Source organism: Saccopteryx bilineata, chromosome 3 (genome assembly GCF_036850765.1).
Source record: "Saccopteryx bilineata isolate mSacBil1 chromosome 3, mSacBil1_pri_phased_curated, whole genome shotgun sequence".
Lineage (NCBI taxonomy): Eukaryota > Metazoa > Chordata > Mammalia > Chiroptera > Emballonuridae > Saccopteryx > Saccopteryx bilineata.
In genome coordinates, this window is record NC_089492.1 from 183,247,803 (window position 1) to 183,270,272 (window position 22,470).

Sequence of the window (22,470 nt, forward strand, 5' to 3'; positions counted from 1 at the left end):
AATTTCTTGTAGAAGATTATAAATTTCTAGCTGCAATGGTAATAGTTATTTTTTCTTAGTGTCCAGCCTACTTCTAATATAATGTTAGTGTCTTTTCCATATTATGTTTGGCTTAAAACTTTTCATTCTGCTTATTATTGATTCTGAAGTCCTGTGTTATCTGATATATTGTCACAAGTCTACAAAAGATTCTTGTTCAATGGGTGACCCTTGAACAACACAGGTTTGAACTGCATGGGTCCACTTATATGTGGATTTTTTTCAGTAAATACGTACAGTACTATAAATGTATTTTCCTTATGATTTTCTTAATAACATTTTCTTTTCTTTAGCTTTATTGTGAGAATACATGATATAATACATATAACATACAAAATGTGTGTTAATTGACTAGGTTATCAATAAGGCTCTGGTCAAAAGGAGGCTATTAGTAGTTAAACTTTTGGGAGGAGTCATAAGTCGTGTGTGGATTTTCAACTGGACAGGAGCCAGCACCTTATCCCTGCTTTGTTCGGGTTTCAACTGTATTTTTAGTACTGTAAGAATATTAAGGATGCCTTGCAAATTTTATGTGTATTTGTAATTTGATCGTTGTGGCTAACTGGTTTCTAGGAGGATTCAGCCCCTTCCATTTGTTGTTGCTGTTCTGGCTTTGACTTGTCCAAGTAGTTAACTGGGATAGTCTCGGTTGGCTCGGCTGCTAATGACATTTAATATCTTAAACCAGGAAAAATCTGTTGGGCATGAACTTTGTTTCAGAAATAAAGAAGACATTTTAAAAGTTAAAATTAGCCTTTTTATAGTTTTTTAAACTTTATTCCTGAGAAGAAAATTTATTTGTGAAGATGTAATTGATTTTTGATTAGATTTTCACAGATATTTAAATTGAAATTATCTCCTGAATAAGAAAACTATCTCTAAAATGTGGGATTTTCTAAGGGTACCTAATGTGGGAATTAAATTCGAATTTTAAGTACATTTGAAACATTTGGCATTATTCATAAATTAAGAAATACATACTGCTTACAAAAATTAGGGGATATTTTATAGCTTCATATTAATTTTTAAATATCCCCTAATTTTTGTGAGCAGTATATTATTAGGCACATAGAGGGGCAGTATAACAGTTGTTAATATGGGTTCTTTAATTGCCTGGCTTTGTCTCTTGGTTTAAGCCATGTGACCTTATGCAAATTAATTACTATTTCTGTGCTTCAGTTTGTAAACTAGGATCGCTATAATACCTGCCTCACTAGGGTTCTTAGACTAAACTGAAATGACTCGTGCAATTCTTAGGTGATCACCTCACACATATAGTGAGTACACAGTAGTGAGTTGTTTATTCTCATTGTTTGACAGACTGGGCTAGGAGACAGGGATGCAATGGTAAACATTGGCGAGCATAGTTATTCCTTTAGAATTGAGGTCACCCTGGTCCAAATTGGTCTGTCTGTTTAAGTAAAGTTTTATTGCAATGCAGCCACATCTGTATGTATGTACTTTGTATGGCTGCTTTCCTGTGACAGAGACCATGTGGCTTAGAGAGCAGAAAATACTTACTCTCTGCCCCTTTATAAGAGAAATGTGCTTACCTCTCGTCCTGATTCTAGCATCTAGAAGATAAAATACTATGTTACTGTTCCTTTGTACTTCCTAAACAAATAATTTTTACCTATAAGCTGATATGTCTTTGGTTTCTGTCTCATAAAGGTTTTAAAAATATGTATTTATTTACCGTAAATGGTGAAATAGAAAGGTTTTTATATGAGAAAATAATTAAAGGAGAAATATTTCAAAATCTAGGTTAATTTAACTTGAAATGTTTACTTTGTTTTAATGAATATCATGCATCAATTGAAGATCACTTTTCAAAAAGGTTTTAGACAAATCAGGAAATTAGAAATATAAAAAACTATACCAGCTTGTTAAACTGGCATCTTTTTGTGGTCTCTATGTATAGATTATGGTAGCTATATTTGGCAGTGGTTAAAAGTGTTAATCTGTGAAATTAATTTGGAATTTTTACTAGAATTGTCAGTAGAGAGAGAAGATTTAAGTAATTGCAGAAAGGAATTTTTTACTGAAGCAGTTAACTTTTATTTTTTTGTGACAGAGACAGAGAGGGACAGATACAGACAGACAGGCGGGAGGAGAGAGAGAGAGGAGCATCAACTCTTTGTTACAGCACCTTAGTTGTTCATTGATTGCTTTCTCATATGTGCCTTGACGGGGGGGGGGGGGCTACAGCAGACAGAGTGACCCCTTGTTCAGGCCAGCGACCTTGGGCTCAAACTGGTGAGCCTTGTTCAAACCAAATGAGCTTGCGCTCAAGCTGGCAACCTCGGGGTTTCGAACCTGGGTTCTCCATGTCCCAGTCCAACACTCTATCCACTGTGCCACCACCTGTTCAAGCTGAAACAATATAATTTAGGCAATTTTGTTGCAAATAGACATCTTTGAGGAAAAGAATTGATTAGGCTATTTTATGGCAAAAGTTTATTTTCTGTGGAAGTTTTCTGAAATTTTTAGAATAATTTTTATTAAAAAAAATTTTTTTTGTTTATTGATTTTAGAGAAAGAAGAAAGGAGAGACAGTGATTTATTGTTCTACTTATTAATGCATTCATTGGTTGAGTCTTGTGTGTGCCCTCACTGGGGATCAAATCCACAACCTTGGTGTATCAGGACAACGCTCTAACCAGCTGAGCTCCCTGGCTAGTGCTAGTATAATTTTTCTTATTTATTTGGCCCTCAGTCACTTTGCTTTATATTTATGAATGAAGCTAAAAGTAATCAGAATAGTTTACCTGGTGGCAGGAGAGGACCTTCAGCCTTGCTTTACAAGCCAACGTGAATTTACTAGTTTTTAAAAGGACTTTAACTACAATACAAAGCACTGTTTTAACACATTTGTTTTAAAAAATACATCATAGAGATTTTATAGTCAGTTTGTCTTTTAACTTCAGTACTACCTGAAAAAGAGTCAGATAGTTTTCTGATGGTACAACACAATTACAGAGTCATAGAATCTTAAGTGGGAAGATATACCTTAAGGACAATTTAACAAAATGTCCTCACTTTTCAGATGATGACCAACACTGTAGGGATAGTGCTGGTGTGGTCTTTGTTTTGTTTCAATGTGTGTTTAGACTGGAAGATTTGAGGTTAGCTGATTTACCAACATCACCTCTCCCATTTTTCTAGAACTCAGTCTTTTTAAATATATGAATGAGGGCCTATAGAGACACTGGTTTATCTTATTTTCAGCTAAGTAATATATTTTAATATTTGAAGGGAGATTATTAAATCATCACTTAGGGATGCTAGTAGACTTATTCTGTTGACACTAACACTGTTCCAAGTGTATTTGGAACATGACTGTATTGAAATTACTACTATTAGAATTCATTTAAAAGAAATTCTCAACTGTACAAATCTTTTAGCTTTTGAAGGAGGAATTTTTTTCCAGAGTAGTCAAGTTATTCAAGAATGGGTTTTTTTATAAGAATTTTTTTTTTTTTTTTGCATTTTTCTGAAGCTGAAAACAGGGAGAGACAGTCAGACAGACTCCCGCATGCGCCCGACCGGGATCCACTCGGCACACCCACCATGGGGCGATGCTCTGCCCACCAGGGGGCGATGCTCTGCCCATCCTGGGCGTCGCCATGTTGCGACCAGAGCCACTCTAGCGCCTGAGGCAGAGGCCACAGAGCCATTCCCAGCGCCCGGGCCGTCTTTGCTCTAATGGAGCCTTGGCTGCAGGAGGGGAAGAGAGAGACAGAGAGGAAGGCGCGGCGGAGGGGTGGAGAAGCAAATGGGTGCTTCTCCTGTGTGCCCTGGCCGGGAATCGAACCCGGGTCCTCCGCACGCTAGGCCGACGCTCTACCGCTGAGCCAACCGGCCAGGGCAAGAATTTTTTTAAGAAGCAAAAATACTATATTTTCTATTGTTTACCTTTTTATTATTTTAACAGAAAAATCTCGAAATTATTTAAAAGCTAAATCTAAGTGAGGAAGATTAAATAATAAGGCTGGATAAAGCACCTTGGGTATTGGTCAATATTCAGATGTGACTATTTTGCAACCATTGTTTTTTATATGACGTCTAACATAGTTTTGGAGATATATCTAAAATCATTTCAAAAATCCTGGAGTCAATAGCAGTATGCCCAAAATAAAATTAGTATGTGACTAATAAAGATTATCTTGGAAAGGGGGTCAGCATTCATTCAGACCTGTTAATTGTTTTTGAAAAAAATTAGACTTTTTAAATCTTTTCTGTCTTTGCTATTCTTTATTCTTAATAGAAATTTAGCTTGTTAACATAGTCTGCTTTTGAAAAACAACTTCTAATGTCACCTTTTTTTTTTTTAAGGTATTGCTTTCACCGACCTACCGGTAAGACATACTTTTTTTTAAAGCAGTTTTGCATTTTCAATTAAATGAAGTATAAAAAATTAGTACTGAGCATGTTTATAATGCATTCTTAATGACATTCAGTTTATATGCCATGCATAGAATAGAGATCTCGCTCTAGTCAACGTTGGTGTGGATCTTCAGAAATTAAGATCCAAATTGCACTGGACATTGTTGCACAAGAGAACTTTGTTGTAGCTAAAAAATAAATAAATCAGAATTAATTATTAAAATATACTTTTTAATGTCACTATGCCTTTATTTGAAACATGTTTCTTTGGTATCATTGGACTTTCAGCAAGTGACTTGATAGCAGTTCTAGTCACGTATTAATTCAGTGTATGTTGTCTGCCTACTGTGTGGTGGGTTCTGTGCTTGGATATACCATTTAAGAAAACAGGTAAGGTAAAAGTCTCTAACCTCTTAGCATATTCAGACTTTCAATGTCGAGAATAAACGGAATGTTAAAAATAAGTAAATTATGCCTGACCTGTGGTGGCGCAGTGGATAAAGCAACGACCTGGAACGCTGAGGTCACCGGTTCAAAACCCTGGGCTTGCCTGGTCAAGGCACATATGGAAGTTGATGCTTCTTGCTCCTCCCCCTTGTCTCTCTCTCCTCTCTAAAATGAATGAATAAAATCTTAAAAAATAAATAAGTAAATAATATTTTTTAAAGGTTTTAAGTAGTTTTCGAAGAAAGAGGACAAAGTGGGAATACCCAGCATAGAACATGTGATACACAGTTTGCTCACCTTTGCTCAAGGTAGGACTTGAGCAGAAACTTTTGAAGAAGTGAGAGAGTTAACTACAGGTAGTGCTCGACTTACAACCACGATTGGTTCCGACAGACCGGTCGTAACACGATTTGGTCGTAAGTTGAGTCGGGTATATATATATATATACAGTACTGTGAAATGATGTTATAAAAATCTTTTAAGTCATATTTTATCATAATTTTCTTTCATTATTGTTATATATCATAATTTTCTTTGTTCATTTTATGCCATTTGTATCATCTCTACACCATTTTGTTTCTTATTTTTACATTTGTCAGGATTAAGTAAAATACTGCATTACCAGTACAACTGGTTTAATATTTGCAAAGACAATTTCCTCTTGGTAGACATCTTGGGAGAGTTTGATGAAAAATATCCAAGACATAAAACACAAATTGCTGTACCGAGTCTGGGATAACAGTTAAAATGGTGCACGCAGAGATGGTAGTGCTGCCGGAAGCTGGTCCGCACTGTCGTACACCCAGCTGGGCAACGCTTGTGCTGCCAGACGTGGAGCAGTCGTGGCTAGTGATTGTGGTCATAAAGTCAAATGGTCGTAGTTGCATAGGTCGTAAGTTGATCAATATTTGTAATGGATATATAGATCAAGAATGTTCCAGGCAGAGGGAACAGTGGAGGAACAGCACTAAAGTAGGAGTGTGCCTGGCAAGTTTGAAGAATAGCACAAGGTGAGGTAGAGAGACATGGGAAAGGCAGAGCGTAGTAGGACCTGAGTCAGATAACAATAAGGACTGGGGGGAGCTAGATCATCTGGACCTTGAGGGCCATTGTAAGGCATTTAATCTGAGTAAATACAAAGACATTGCAGAGTTTTAGTTACTATGCTACAACTTCCATTTTTAAATGATTACTGGCTGCTGGATGGAAAAAATAGAAGGGGGTGGGGAGTATGGGTAGAGTCAGACCTGAGAAGGGGCTGTTGCAGAAATTCAAGCAAGGGATGATGGTGGCTCACATCACTAGAAATGTGAGAAGTGGTATGATTCTAGATACCTTATTTAACTAACTCTAAGGCCCTATAAATTGTAATATGCATTACTAGGTAGGAAAACTAGCAAACCAGGATAAAGTGCTTTCTTACCACTTAGAAGTTTTTTTTTAATGCTGTCCAGTTTTTATTTATTATTATTATTTTTAAAATTGATTTTAGAGAGGAAGGGAGAGAGTGGGAGATAGGGACATCGATCTGTGACTATATGTACCCCGATTGGGGATCCAGTCCACAACCCTTGCATATTAGTACGATGCTAACAAACCAAACTATCCATCTAGGGATTATCATTTAGAATTTTTATTTTACAATTACCTAGCAACCTGTGAGGGTGTTCAATAGATTTTAATCAATATCCTTGTTACATGCTTAAAAATGATGAAATAAGCAATATAAATTGATTAAAATATCCCTCAAACTTCATGTTCGGAGTCCACAACTTTTTAAACCAGTTTTTTAGAATTGATATCTGTGGTTTTCTACATGAGATTGTCTTCTAAACAATCAAAAACATTTTTTGAGTTCTCCATTATGTCTTTGGCACTTTCTCCCCAGCTCCTAACTGCATTGTGCAGGTTTTGATGCTCACTTTCTTAATATTGCCCAAAGGTTCCTGACGATAGCCAGGACTCTGATATTCCTTTCTTGGCTGGTTTGTTGACTGAAATGTCTTAGGGGTGCAGTTACCCAGCTGTTTCACCAGGAAAATAATCAAGTGCTGGAGGTTTTAGTGAGATCATTCTTGACCCAATTCACACCTGTGCAGGCAGTGGCAGCTGCATCATGACAGTTGCCTGGTCAGAGGTAAGATGCCATCAGTTATAAGACACATTCCAGTTTCAGAGATATTTTTAAATGACAGGAAACCCAAAGGCAGAGAATAGATACCCAAACTATAGATTATTGATATTCCTGAAGAAAATCTTAAGAAAAGAGAAAAAAATCAAAGTTACAATAGAAAAAACTTTGCTATGTTAAAGAAAATTAAGTCTACAGATCAAAATTGCTCACCAGGAAGCATTATTTAATAAGTAGTGATGGAACAAGAGTTTTTTTGGAAAATAATGTCACGTTAGGATTTTGTTTTATAGTATTTATGTACCACAGTAAGTTCCACTTGGATTAATGAGTATTAATAAATAATCAATAGGATAAAAAAATCCAGCTGAGAGCCAAGAGGATTTTCTGATGCATAGGATGTAAAAATGTGAGAAAGGGTATCTGTCTTCTTAATTTGGGGCCTGAGAAATTGAAAGATGAAGATACCACTCACTAATATGGAGAAGTCTGTATGTATGTGAAGCAAGTTTTGAGGAGGGAGAGCTAGTTTAATTTGGATAAATTAAATTGAGTTGTCAAGTAAGTAGAAGAAGGGGCAGCTTCAGAGAAGAACATCTGGTGAAGGAGGTGAGGAGGGTGGTGGAGTATAGGTGTGGATACTGGTAGGTATAGGTTGATGCGGTTCAGAACCTTTGCAGAGGTTTTGGTAACACTTAAGTTTCATTTGGAATTGGTTAAAGGGCTTAATAGCTGGGTTTTTTGTTTGTTTTCTCTTTTTCTGGCGCTAAGCAAGTAAAATCCTTTTAATGTTATGGTTTGGAGAGTCCTTTATTTTTATGACTGAGATCTTCTGCGTCTTTTACATGTAACATACCATTCTTCTATTTAAAAAGGAAGGAAAAAGTCTTTACCTTAAATTAAAAGGACCATCAAAAAGTATTTATATGTGTTTTGTACCTGTGATCTCTCCCTCTTTAGTTGTAGTATTAAATCCTGGAAGAGAGTATATTTGTAGAACAAAAAAATTTACCTAGGTGGTACTACAATTATCATGAAACACAGGGTGTTTAAACAGCTTTGAAATCCTTAGATCTATTTCAGAATACTGTTTCTTCCCCAGCTTACCTCACCAGTTTGAGGAATGTTCATCTATAAACTAATTCAGTGTGAAACTAAATAAATTCCTTTTGTAATTGAAGATATTGAAATTATTTTATAGATAAATTAACTGCTTTCATTTTGATAGAAAAAAATCTTTTAAATATAGAAAACTATGCTACTCAATATGATTTTAATGTATATATATAGCTTTTTAATAGTATTTAATATTTGCATTTATTTTGATAGAAATGAAATCTTTTCTGTTATCTTTTTTTTAAGTGTGTGAGAGAGAGAAGGAGAGAGAGAGAGAGACAGACAGGGAGAGAGATAAGAAGCATTAACTTGTAGTACATCACTTTAGTTGTTCATTGATTGCTTCTCATACATGCCTTGATCAGGGAGCGGTGGAGGGAGGCTCCAGCCAAGCCAGTGAACTCTTTCTCAAGCCATTGACCATAGAATCATGTCTGTGATCCCATGCTGAAGCTGGTGACCTGGAGGTTTCAAACATTGGTCCGCAGCGTCCCAAGTCAATATTCTATCCATTGCATCGCCACCAGTCAGGCATTTTGTTCTGTTATCTTAGTGGAAACTTAGATTATTCACACTTTTGTTTTATTCTACATTGGCAGAAGTTTTTTTTGGTTTAGGTTTTTTTTGTTTTGTTTTTTAAGAAGTAAGGCCCTGGCCGGTTGGCTTGGTTGTAGAGTGGTGGCCCAGTGTTTGGATGTCCTGGGTTTGATTTTTGGTCAGGGCACACAAGGGAAATGCCCATCTGCTTCTCCACCCCTCCTCCTCTCACTTCTCTCTCTCCTGCTCGTCCTCCCCCCTTCCTCCTTTATTCCCTCTTCCCTTCTTGTAGCCATGGCTTGATTGAAATGAGTTGGCCCTGGGTGCTAAGGATGGCTCCATGGCCTCCGCCTCAGGCGTTAAGAAGGGCTCACTTGCTGAGCAACGGCTCAACATCCCAGATGGGCAGAGCATTCCCCCTAGTGGGCTTGCCGGGTGGATCGCAGTTGGACTACATACAGGAGTCTGTCTCTGCCTCCCCTCCTCTCACTGAATTAAAAAAAAAAGTTTTCTGGGAAACACTGTTTTACATAAACCCATAAACTAGATATATGCTACAACATGGACAAACCTTGGAAATATTATGCAAACTGAAAGAAATCCAAAGGACCACGTACTATATAATCCCATTTATACAAAATGTCCAAAAGAGGCAAATCTGTAGAATCAGAAAGGAGTTCAGAGGTTGTCAGAGTTGGAGTGATGGGAATGGCATAGGGAGGGACTGCAAATAGGTGGGGTGCTTTTTGGAGTGATGAAAATGTTCTAAATTTGATCATGGCAATGGCTGTACAATTCTGACTAAACTGAAAACCATTGCATTATTTCTTTTTTTTTTTTTTTTTTTTTTTTTTACGGGGACAGAGAGGCAGAGAGAGGGATAAATAGGGACAGACAGACAGGAACAGAGAGAGATAAGCATCAATCATCAGTTTTTCGTTGTGACACCTTAGTTGTTCATTGATTACTTTCTCATATGTGCCTTGATCGCGGGCCTTCAGCAGACTGAGTAACCCCTTGCTCAAGCCAGTGACCTTGGGTCCAAGCTGGTGAGCTTTTTTTTTTTACTCAAGCCAGATGAGCCCGTGCTCAAGCTGGTGACCTCGGGGTCTCGGACCTGGGTCCTTCCGCATCCCAGTCCGACAGTCTATCCATTGTGCCACTGCCTGATCAGGCGCATTATTTCTATTTTTAGAAATCTACAATCTCGCAAGTTAAAATTTCTGTTAAATTTTTAAAGTTTATAGTTTACCAGTCAAAGGCTATGTCCCTAATCCCTTGCCCTCAAATTCTTCAATTTGTGTAAATGGTATAAAAACTTATAGTTACTTTTCATTTAGTTCTCTTCTGACTTTATCTTTTTCAGTTTTTTATCACTTCCTGATTAAAAAAGTAATGTATAGTTTTAAATATTTAAATAATAAAACAAATGTTTAGAAGTACACAAATGTGGAAGAGAAAAGTTCCATAAAATCCGAGCCTTTTCAGAGGCTCATTTCACCGATGGGAAAACAGACCTAAAGAATTTAAGGGATTTATCCAAATGCATAGCACTTACATGTTAATGACACATATCCTCATGTCTCTAAACACAAAATTATGACATACTCTAGAACCCTGGTCAGCAATCCGTGGCTCGTGAGCCACATGCGGCTCTTTGGCCCCTTGAGTGTGGCTCTTCCACAAAATACCACATGCAGGCGCTACCTTGAAAAGGAATGTACTTACCTATGTAGTTTAAGTTTAAAAAATTTGGCTCTCTAAAGAAATTTCAATCGTTGTGCTATCGATATTTGGCTCCATTGACTAATAAGTTTGCCAACCACTGCTCTAGAACAAAAGTATATAAAGCCAAAGACTCTTAATAAGGATATAAATAGAGTAAAAGGCAATCCTATTCATTAATCAGAGTTTATAATTCTGATATTCAGCAATGTCCAGAGATACTTTTTAAATGGTTTGCTAAACTAAATATTTCTGACCAATTCAGGAAAATAACTCGTATCAACACTAAAAGAAAATCAGCATTCATGAATACTCTAATAAAAGTGTGTCATAAGTTTAAAACTTCCCTGTGACAAAACATACATAAATGAATTTTATAGAACAATATTTCAAATATAAAAAACTCTCACTTTACAGGTGGACAAAGATTACTGGCTCTTCAAGTACAATATTAAGGCACTTAAATTCACTCAATTTTTAAAATGCAAATAAAAGTGAGAGGAGGGGAGATAGACTCTCACATGCTCCTGATGGGATCTACTCAGCAGCCCCTTTCTGGGGCCAATACTTTGCCCATCTGGGGCCAAGCTTGCAACCGAGCTCCTGAAGAGGCTCCAGGGAGCCATCCTCAGCGCCGGAGCAATGCGTTCTAACCAGTCAAGCCATAGCTTTGGGAGGGTAAGAGAAGCAGATGGTCACTTCTCCTGTTTGCTCTAGTAATCGAACCAGGACATCCACATACCAGGTTGGCGCTCTACCACTGAGCCAACTAACTAGGGTCAGTGTAAGATTTAAAAAGGTTGAGAATACCCAGTGTGGATGAAGGTTGAGAAAATAAGTTCCTTCATCTACTGTACACACAGAAATGTAGGCTGATATAATTAGGGTAATTTATGTTTTGTAAGAAGAAATTTTTTGCAAACTCTATTAAAATTGACAAAGTAATTTCACTCTTTTCCTTTTTTTTTTTTTTTACCGAGGGTGGGTATGGAGAGAGATGAGAAGCATCAACTCATAGTTGCAGCAGTTTGGTTGTTCATTGATTGCTTCTTATATGTACCTTGACTGTGGTGCTCCTGCTGAGTCAGTGACCCCTTGCTCAAGCTGGTGAGCCTGTCCTCAAACCAGATAAGCCCACATTCAAGCCACCAACCTCAGGGTATTGAACCTGGGGCCTCAGCATCCCAGGTCGATGCTCTGTCCACTGCACCACTGCTGGTCAGGTAGCAATTCCACTTTTAAGAATTTAATACTACAGGAAAACAAACATATGTAAAGATATATGTCCTTATAGCATTGTTTGTATTATTTACAAATTTTATACAATTTTTTATATAAAATACAAAAATGTTTATTGTAGTATTTATAAAAATTATAAATAATAAATAAAAAGAATGTCAGTTTATAGGTGGTATGATATACCACATTCATTGAAGCTGGGACTCCAATAATAAGATACGCCATTATTATGTCTTAAGAAAAATCACTGCCCATTAACTGACCATGGATTCTAAGAGGCATCCTCGTTTCATAAATGTTAAATTATAAAAATACACCAAAAAAAGTTTTAAAAAATGTGTACTGACAAAGATGTACTATTTTTACTAAATGAAGAAAGCAAGCTATAGAATACTGTGGTGCATAAACTTCAGTTCCTCCTTTTATGCAAATATTTACATAATGGACATACATACTGGGGCTAACATAAGTTTAGAAACAGATTTGGAAGGTTATACACTAAAGTTAACTTGAGCACATTAATTTGCCCTGATTTTCAATTTTTGTGTTCTTGTAGTTCAAATAATAGTTAACTTCACAGGATTATTATAATGATTAAACACTGCCATTTAGTAGACAGTCTGTAACTCATTCTCTCTTTAGATTTAACAGCTAGTGATAGAGCCAAAAGGACTCTGGTATTTTTACACACACACACACACACACACACACACACAGCTATTAAATTGTTTAGCCTTGAAATCTTGTATTACATCTAAATGCATTTTTTTGTGAATTTGAAATTTTAAATTTGTCCTTTTCTTCTCTTGAAATATGTGCATTTGAGTCTTTTGTTTTTATATAGAGAATCCTCATTCTTAATGCCACTGTATTTTGCTTATAATGGTCACCATTTATAAAGGTATCCCAAATGTACAGAGAAGTGAAATTAGTAAACTTAAAATAGTACTTGATAGCCCTGGCCGGTTGGCTCAGCGGTAGAGCGTCGGCCTAGCGTGCAGAGGACCCGGGTTCGATTTCCGGCCAGGGCACACAGGAGAAGCGCCCATTTGCTTCTCCACCCCTCCACCGCACCTTCCTCTCTGTCTCTCTCTTCCCCTCCCGCAGCCAAGGCTCCATTGGAGCAAAGATGGCCTGGGCGCTGGGGATGGCTCTGTGGCCTCTGCCTCAGGCACTAGAGTGGCTCTGGTCGCAACATGGCAACGCCCAGGATGGGCAGACCATCGTCCCCTGGTGGGCAGAGCGTCGCCCCATGGTGGGCGTGCCGGGTGGATCCCGGTCGGGCGCATGCGGGAGTCTGTCTGACTGTCTCTCCCTGTTTCCAGCTTCAGAAAAATGAAAAAAAAAAAAAATAGTACTTGATCAGTTTGGATTGTAACTTCTTTCACGTGCAATTCTAGACGTGACACACATATATCATGTATAAAAGGATAAACCTGAATTATGTGTTTATACGTGAATCTCTGTAACTACTATATGACATACTCTTTTTTTGTGTGTGACAGAGAGAGGGACAGATAGGGACAGATAGGAAGGGAGAGAGATGAAAAGCCATCAGTTCTTCAATGCGGCACCTTAGTTGTTCATTGCTTGCTTTCTCATATGTGCCTTGACAGGAGGGCTACAGCAGACCGAGTAACCCCTTGCTCAAGCCAGTGACCTTGGGCTCAAGCTGGTGAGCCTTGCTTAAACCAGATGAGCCCATGCTCAAGCTGGTGACCTCAGGGTTTTGAACCTGCGTCCCAGTCCGACGCTCTATCCTGAGCCACTGCCTGATCAGGCTATATGACATACTCTTAAGAGCAAGGATTATGTCTTCATTTATTAAAAGTTAATTTTCATATGGTCTTTGAATAAATAAAACAGTTACTGAAGTCATTTTATTTTTTTTCCTGATGATTAGATTACAGGAAATTATATTTTTTATATAGTATAGATTGTGGTTTAGAATATTTGCTTTAATCTTTCCTCAACTAGTTTTGGATTGAGATTTTAATGGAGTAAATTTGTAGTCTTGTAAAGACAGCATATGAAAGAATGAATGTCTTTAACATAAAAGGGCTAGTTGCTTAGTGAAATGTGTTTGTTGTCCTACAGCCAAATTTATATCCCACTGTTGGGCTTCAGACACCAGGAGAGGTCGTTGATGCCAATTTTGGGCAACATCCTTTTGTGTTTGATATAGAAGACTACATGCGGGAGTGGAGAACCAAAATACAGGCACAGATAGACCGGTTTCCTGTTGGGGATCGAGAAGGAGAGTGGCAGACCATGATACAAAAGTAAGTGAAGAGATTTGAATGGACATTATTCAAAAGTACTCCTTTATAAAACATTTTATTTTAGTACAAAAGAATATTTTTTGAAGCTTTTTAATGTAGTCATTTATAGCCTAATAATTTTAATGGACTTAATGTTTGATTTGGTGGCAACATATAGAATTGTATATTAGTATGACATTAATTTGATGGAAGAAGTGACACTAGATAGGTTAGGGTAATTCATGTTCTATCATTAGTAATAGGATTTAATGATTTCCATAGGTTACATAATTCAGCTATTAATGGTGCCAGTTCAGAAGCTGTTTAGTAGTAGTTCAGATATTTATGAGGAAAAGGAATTATTGCTCAATAAGAATAAACATTTTCAGGATTTGGCTGAATTTTGGTAGTGAATGGGTTACTCTGTAAGAATAATATTAGCTGTTTTTGTTTCCTAGGATCCCTCAGTATTTATTATTTATCACGCAGATTTAGTAAGGTTATAATTGCTCCTATTCAAAATAGGAAAATCTGGCCAAAAACCTCTGGCTTGAGAAACTTTTAAGAATTTTACTAATTATTTTTAATGCCATTTACTTGTATGCGCTATTGTTAGACATTAGGAGGAGTTAAAGGAAATAGAACCAAGGACCAGTGAGCGTGGAGTTAGGATCCCTAAGTGCAGGATAAACACTTTTGACCCATTAATTCCAGTGGTGGAGGATGGGCAGCAGCAAAGCACAGTGGGTGTCAATAAAAGTACTGTAAAATGAATAACTTTCCTCTCAACTAATTTTTTACCAGAAAATTTTATTTGTTTTATTTTTATGGAAATACAGAATTTTATTATAGAAGTCAGCAAGAGAATATAATTACTATGACAACTACCTTTTTGACTATACCTTTGCTAAAAGGTGCAAGATGACACCTTAGTATCAGTAGTACTAAATGGTAGCTCTAGTATAGAGTTAAAATTTAAATAAATACCAGTAAGTTTAAATAGTCATTTTTACTACTGTAATTCTAACCCAAGAAAATAACATTTTCAGATACCATCAGTCTGACAAAATTAATCTTAAATGTTTTTTCAGTTACTTTGAACAATCTGAAATTTAGAAATCTAATACAACTTTTTGGAAAAGATAATGATCGGGAGATATGTTGGTGATTTTGAATGCATGCTTATTCACTAGAGCTATTATTATTTGGTATTACGAGACTCTACAATAGTATTTTTGTCCTGCAGTTGAAAGAGTAGTTAATCCTGACTCAGAATCCCATAGTTGCCTTTTATTAGAGCTAGGATAAGTTGCTCTCCTGGGGTTGCATTCCTTGAACTCTTTAAAAATTGTTGCTCCTGCCTGACCTGTGGTGGCACAGTGCATAGAGAGTCAGCCTGGAACGCTGAGATCACCAGTTCAAAACCCTGGCCTTGCCTGGTCAAGGCACATACAACAAGCAAACAGTGAACACCTAGAGTGAAGCAACTGTGAGTTGATACTTCTTGCCCCCTCCCCCCGTAAAATCAATAAATAAAATCTTAAAAAAAAATAAGAAAATAGTCACCACTGAGCATCATGGCAGGATAGTAGTAGAGGAAACATTGTTGTATCTTACAGCCAGCGTTCAGTGAGGGCCCTACCCCAACCCCATTCTTCACAAAATTGACAGTCACCACGATCTCCTGGAAAGTTGATTTTAAAAGGTTCTCACCTACCTCTTAATTTGAACAATTAGATGAAATAAAATGAAATATTTCTTAGAGATTCTCCCCCTCCCCCAAGCACCTTTTCTAATAGTTCCTTAGCCATGCCAAATTGAGGCAGCTTTAAGAGTTAAATATTTGGATATATTGGCTGTGTGGGTTAATATTGCTTAGTCAACAGTTTTTCTAACATGTTGTAGTTAGATATAAATATGTGTTTTGACCACTTAGTGGCTTTTTGAAAAATAAACTTGTTTTTTTAGAAGTGTATTACTCATATAAATTATATTTGAGTAAACTCTTGCACAGCTGTACTAATTGGTTTAGATTAGAAGGCCAATTCTCATTGATTAGTATTATCACCTTTGTAAGACTTTTCTGGAAGATACTCTTTCCAGGTTCACCCCTAGTATTGTGTTCACAACTTGTGGTCCCATCTAATGTAACTGATAGGTAGTGGAGTTAACCTTTTAAGTTTGTTTTTTTACACAGTGACTACACTTTACTGGATTAAGTCATGATAAACATGAAACAGAAATTATGGTTAGTAGGATTGAATATAAGGGTGGGAAATAATTGGAAAGTACCTGGAGATAATGAGGTGTCCTTGAGTCTCTAGTAATACTTATTTTTATGGACAGTAGTCTCAACATAGCATTTGCAGTTATCTTTTTGGAAATACTACATGAAAGAACAAAATGACTTTTTGAACTTTAAATTTGAGGTCATTAAATCCTTAATTATTACAAGGGAATAGGTTGACTTTATAACACCAGAGTAGACCTTGTTTATATAAATTATAGTATGAAGCATGTATTCTCTTGACTAAAAGTTATCTGTTTCTTTTTATTTTAAGGATGGTTTCATCTTACTTAGTCCACCATGGGTACTGTGCCACGGCAGAGGCCTTTGCCAGATCTACAGACCAGACCGTTCTAGAAGAATTAGCTTCCATTAAGAATAGACAAAGTAAGGACCTCTGGTGTATGGCTAACATTTGTTTTCAGATTATAGGTTTGATTATATTAATGTTTAGAAATTTTATTTTCAAATTAAAATTTTTAAAAGTTTAAAAATCGTTAACTCTGAAATTTATTTTTCACTGACGTTTTTTCAGATTACATTTAAAAATTCACAGAGGACTTTGCTAGGGTTCTGGATGTAGAAGGATATAATTTTGGAGAATTTTTGTAACAATGTTAACCATTTTTTAAAAATGAGCTTTCAGAAAATAAACATTTAATAAAAAAAATTTTTTTTGTTAAAATACTCCTGTGATTAAATGTTAGTGGAGGTAGTATGAAAGAAATTTAAGTAGCTTTACATTAAATTGCTGTATCTAAATTTAAGATAATTTCGATGTTAAGTATTTATTATTTAGGTTCTAGTTATTGTGGCCAGAGCAATGATCTGTTCTTACAAGGACAAGACAGCATCACTTCCATAGTTAGCCATCCTAAAATTGGTACAGTTAGTCCATCAGGGGAGGGTATAGCTTGGGGAGAATATAGGCATAAAAAATAAAACATAATCGGTAAAACCATGATGGATGAAGACAAAACTCTTCTATAGGGCAAACTGCTATAACAACACTGACTACATTGTGTTGTGGCTGCTGTATGCTTTGTCTCACTGTATAAGCTGGTGAACAGGAGATGATCACGAATTCATTATAATCCTCATCATCTAATTTTACAAATATGTGGTGCAGGGAATGCTCAGTGAGTATCTGTTTAATTCAGATCTTACTTAAAGTCTAGCATTCCTTTAGTACTGGATTCAAAAGGTTATCATATTTGATAAGACATTTTGAATATTCTTTAATGTTTCCTATGATCTTTTAAAAAACTACTTTATCAAGGTATGGGTGACATTAAAAACTACGTATTTAGTGAATGTAATTCAGTAAATTTGGAGATTTAGTGTATATCTGTGAAACGTCAACATCCTGTATGCTGTAAACATAGCCACCTTTTTAATACTAGTATTTAGTAGTATTACTTCAGCATTGCTTAACAGGTGTTTTTCCTATATTGTATGATAGTTGGTAATTTTTTAAAATAGTTTATGAAAGTACTTGTTTTTTGTTAATTTCTTTGAAATTTTTATGATTGCCTAAGACAAACTATGATTTTTAGAAAAGGAAATGAAAATTAATCACCATAATTTATTTTAAAATATTTTGCTAAGTCTTTTTGTTGAGAGTCCACTAAAGATGTTTCTACTCATTTTTTTTTTTTTTTTGTATTTTTCTGAAGCTAGAAACGGGGAGAGACAGTCAGACAGACTCCCGCATACGCCCGCACGCTCACCAGGGGGCGACGCTCTGCCCACCAGGGGGCGATGCTCTGCCCCTCCGGGGCTTCGCTCTGTTGCGACCATAGCCACTCTAGCGCCTGGGGTAGAGGCAAGGAGCCATCCCCAACGCCCGGGCCATCTTTGCTCCAATGGAGCCTCGGCTGCGGGAGGGGAAGAGAGAGACAGAGAGGAAGGAGTGGGGGAGGGGTGGAGAAGCAGATGGGCACTTCTCCTGTGTTCCCTGGCCAGGAATCGAACCCGGGACTTCTGCACGCCAGGCCGACGCTCTACCACTGAGCCAACCGGCCAGGGCTGTTTCTACTCTTAAAAAATTAATCTTCTGCTTTCTTTTTGTAAATAGGAATTCAGAAATTGGTGTTAGCGGGAAGAATGGGAGAAGCCATTGAAACAACACAACAGTTATACCCAAGTTTACTTGAAAGAAATCCTAATCTTCTTTTCACATTAAAGTGAGTTTGTTTAGTAAAATATGTTATAATTATTTTGTATATGTGCTGCATGTAACCAAAATCATTTCCATTTTTTAATTTTTGTTTTACCTTTTAAATATTGACTTAGTTGTAATATAGCACATTTAAGAATAGGTTATGAAACGTGCGTTTGCCCTTCTGCTATTCTGCCTCTGTTTCCAAATGTGCAAGTCTTATTTAGAAGATGGGAATCCCTTTTTCTGTCTGCAGAGCACCTAATAGTAAGTCTGGCATTTAAAAAAGTTGTGATAAATGTGCATAACATTAAATTTGCCCTTTTTATATGTACAGTTCAATACTATTGAGTACATTCACATTATTTTGTAACTATCACCAACCAGAACCTTTTTTATCTTATTTCCAGAACCTTTTTTATCTTTCCAAACTAAAACTTGATACTTACTAAACCCTAACTACACTTCCCCCCATTACTCCCCTCCTCATACCTGGCAACCACTATTCTGTTTTCTCTATGAACTTGAATTTGACTACTCTGGATACCTCATATAAGTGGAATCATGAAGTATATATTTATCTTTTGTAACTGGTTTATTTCCTTTAGCATAATCTTAGAGTTCGTCTATGTTGTAGCACCTGTCAGAATTCCTTCCTTTTGAGGGCTGAATGGTATTCCATTGTATGTGTAGAACGCATTGTTTTTTAAATGCACTCATCCTTTGATACACATTTGAGTCACTTTCACTTTTGGATTGTGAATAATACTGCTATGAGTAAGGGTGTGGAAATACAGCCTTATACACTATTTGATTTGTCAACAAGTTTAGATATTTTGATTAAATTATTTTGGTGCTGAAAGAGTCCATTTTGATTTTCTTTATTATAGCTACAGATAGGTTTTCATTTTCTTAGTAAATCCTGATTAAAGAAGATATACTATCTTGCATTATTATAGTCTCATTTTTCTGGAAACTTTTAAATTTATTCTAAGCAATATAGTATATGAAACCATTATTAGTTTTAGCATACTATCTAAAGGCCAGAATTATTGATAAATACAAGTTCTTAAAATCTTTCCTTTTAAAAGTCTGTTGCTGTAAATGGCTATTTGAAGAATATCTCAGTAGGGCCTAACCTGTGGTGGCTCAGTGGATAAAATGTCGACCTGGAATGCTGAGGTTGCCGGTTTGAAACCCTGGGCTTGCCAGGTCAAGGCACATATGGGAGTTGATGCTTCCTGCTCCTTCCTCTTTCTCCCCCCCCCCCATCTCTATCTTTCTGTCTCTCTTTCTCTTGCCCTCCTCTCCTCCCTTAAAATGAATAAAGTATTAAAAAAAATACTATGTAAGTAATTTTTCTTTCTTTTTTTAGAGTGCGTCAGTTTATAGAAATGGTGAATGGTACAGATAGTGAAGTACGATGTTTGGGAGGCCGAAGTCCAAAATCTCAAGACAGTTATCCTGTTAGTCCTCGACCTTTTAGTAGTCCAAGTATGAGCCCCAGCCATGGAATGAATATCCACAACCTAGCGTCAGGCAAAGGAAGCACTGCACATTTTTCTGGTGAGATTCAGTCTTGCGGTATTATCTTTACAGTTTTGCGCTTCTTTATATTTTTGAACCAAAATGAAATTTTAAAAGAATCTAGAGGTTTCTGTATAGCAATTTTGTATGTTATGTATATTTGACCTCAAGGTGTTCTGAAAGAAAAATTGTGAGTGGATCCGATGTATGTGCTTTTAGGAGAGTATAAATTGAAAGATGGTGATGTGGCTGTGACGTCTTCCACTGGCAAATGTGGCCAGCTGTCCACATTTTTCTGAAGCTGGAAACAGGGAGAGACAGTCAGACAGACTCCCGCATGCGCCCGACCAGGATCCACCCGGCACGCCCCACCAGGGGGCGACGCTCTGCCCACCAGGGGGCGATGCTCTGCCCATCCTGGGCATCGCCATGTTGTGACCAGAGCCACTCCAGCGCCTGAGGCAGAGGCCACAGAGCCATCCCCAGCGCCCGGGCCATCTTTGCTCCAATGGAGCCTTGGCTGCGGGAGGGGAAGAGAGAGACAGAGAGGAAAGCGCGGTGGAGGGGTGGAGAAGCAAATGGACGCTTCTCCTGTGTGCCCTGGCTGGGAATCGAACCCGGGTCCTCCGCACGCTAGGCCATCGACCAAGCTTCTTGAAGCATGGGCTCTGCCCGGCTCATTTTCTCAGAGCCCTTTTTGGCTCTCCCAAGGCTTTTGGTGTTCTCTCAGTGAGAATTCTCTCCTTTTCAGCTTTATGATCACTTCTACAGGCTGATTGCTCACCTTTCTCAGTCTTCTTTCTTTGCTTGTCTCTTTCATTCTGTTTTTCCCATGATGTTTATCTTTCCTCTGTACATTTAACTTTCTAAAACACAGGTCAAATGCTGTATCCTTTTTTTGCATAGAGTAACACTTTTGCTTTTTCTCAGTCAGCATGTACTTTTCTACATGATTACCTGTCTTTGTATTGTCATCCTGTCAGGACCCAGGATCTCCATGTTTGTATCCTAACCACTACTTCTCAGGATAGTACAGTCTCTCTAGTGTGGACGAGTCCTAGCCTCAGTAAAATGGGGGTGATGATAACACTGGTCTCGCAGGGAGGGTGCGGATTAAATAAGATTCATAATGAAGCCTTCAATAAGAATGAGAGGAGAGGATAATTAGAGCTGACAATAAAGTATTCTTGTATCTTTCACATAAGTTAGTTGTTTACTATGTAAATAGTCCATTGACTCTCTTATATCTTAAATACAAAAATCATAATATGGGTACATTATTTACAACCTAATAATAAATTAGTGTTTATTTCTGTTTTCATGAACTACCTTTTTCTTCTTTTTTTCCAGGTTTTGAAAGTTGTAGTAATGGTGTAATATCTAATAAAGCACATCAGTCATATTGCCATAGTAAATACCAGTTATCTAATTTGAATGTACCTGAACTGAACAGTATAAATATGTCAAGATCACAGCAAGTTAATAACTTCACCAGGTAAGTGATTTTTGTAGCTTTTGCATTACTATAAGCAGCCTAATTAAAGATATTATCATTTTTAATAATTTTGGAAAAACTGAGTTATATGGCCCATAATGGAGGTCTGGGAATTCCCAACCTCCAGGAGAATAAAAGTGTAAGGTATTTTTCCCGCCGAGGAAGAAGGAAGGGGCGTAGCCACGAAGTGTGGATAAGCAAAAGCTTTGTTGAGTACAGAGCGCTTTCTGGAGGATGTTCCCTGGTCAGGGCGCCAGGGGCCAGGGAAGTTGTGCAGATGAAACTACGTGTGGGATATTTAAAGGGTCCCCTCTAGGGTGGTTGAGCTAATATGAGGTGGCGAAATCTCACTGGCTGACTGATTGTCGCTCTTTTTCCAAGGACTCCTAGGAAGTACCTTTTGGCGTGCATGAATGTGGGCGGTCCTAGCCAAAGTTGCCGGGTCTGGTTTCTCACATAACCTTTCCCCATTATCCACCAACCTTACATTCTGACCTTTTGTGTTAAATAGGGGTGCTGCTTATTCATCTGGCTACTTCCTGCTGGTTAGGGGCGTCGTGGGGAGGGGAGGTTGTAAGGTGGTGACTTTGAGGGGAATCAGGAGGAACATCTGTTTGACCGTGATTTGATAAACTTCGCAGATGCAGTTCCAATGATTGAGGGCGATAAGGTATGTGGAGTTTCCAGGTGATGTTGAGAGAGGTGGCAACCTGCTGGACTATTTAGGCAGTGAAGGCCAGGTCATTGTCTGACTGGATGGTAGTCGGCAGTCCAAACTGCGGAATGATATATTCAGCGAGAATGGAGGCAACGGTGTCTGCCATCTCTCGAGAGGTGGGAAAGGCTTCTATCCACCCTGAAAAGGTATTAACAAAAGTTAGGAGATAGTGGAGTTTTTTATGAGGGGGCATATGAGTGAAGTCAATTTTCCAATCCTGGCCTGGCACGTGCCCCCTCAGCTGATGAGTAGGGAAGCAGAAGCGGAGTCCTTCTTGTGTAGAGGCTTTGGAACAGATAGTGCATGCTACATGTACTTTTTTGATAGTCTGCTGGAGGCCTAGGAAGAAAAAGAGTGGTTGTAAGAACCGATAGAGAGCTTTTGGTCCTATATGTAAGGAA

At 37.5% G+C, this 22,470-nt stretch overlaps 1 protein-coding gene across 1 annotated transcript in view; it reads left to right on the forward strand.

Moving 5' to 3' along the window:
* The window catches only part of RANBP9 (RAN binding protein 9), a 102,161-nt gene that overhangs the window by 58,937 nt on the left and 20,754 nt on the right, over positions 1–22,470 (forward strand). The window contains exons 5-10 of the mRNA XM_066268358.1: positions 4,375–4,397; positions 13,718–13,902; positions 16,443–16,555; positions 18,246–18,354; positions 19,705–19,895; positions 21,207–21,351. Coding sequence (XP_066124455.1) covers positions 4,375–4,397; positions 13,718–13,902; positions 16,443–16,555; positions 18,246–18,354; positions 19,705–19,895; positions 21,207–21,351 — 766 coding nt within the window. The remainder of the gene's footprint in view (positions 1–4,374; positions 4,398–13,717; positions 13,903–16,442; positions 16,556–18,245; positions 18,355–19,704; positions 19,896–21,206; positions 21,352–22,470) is intronic.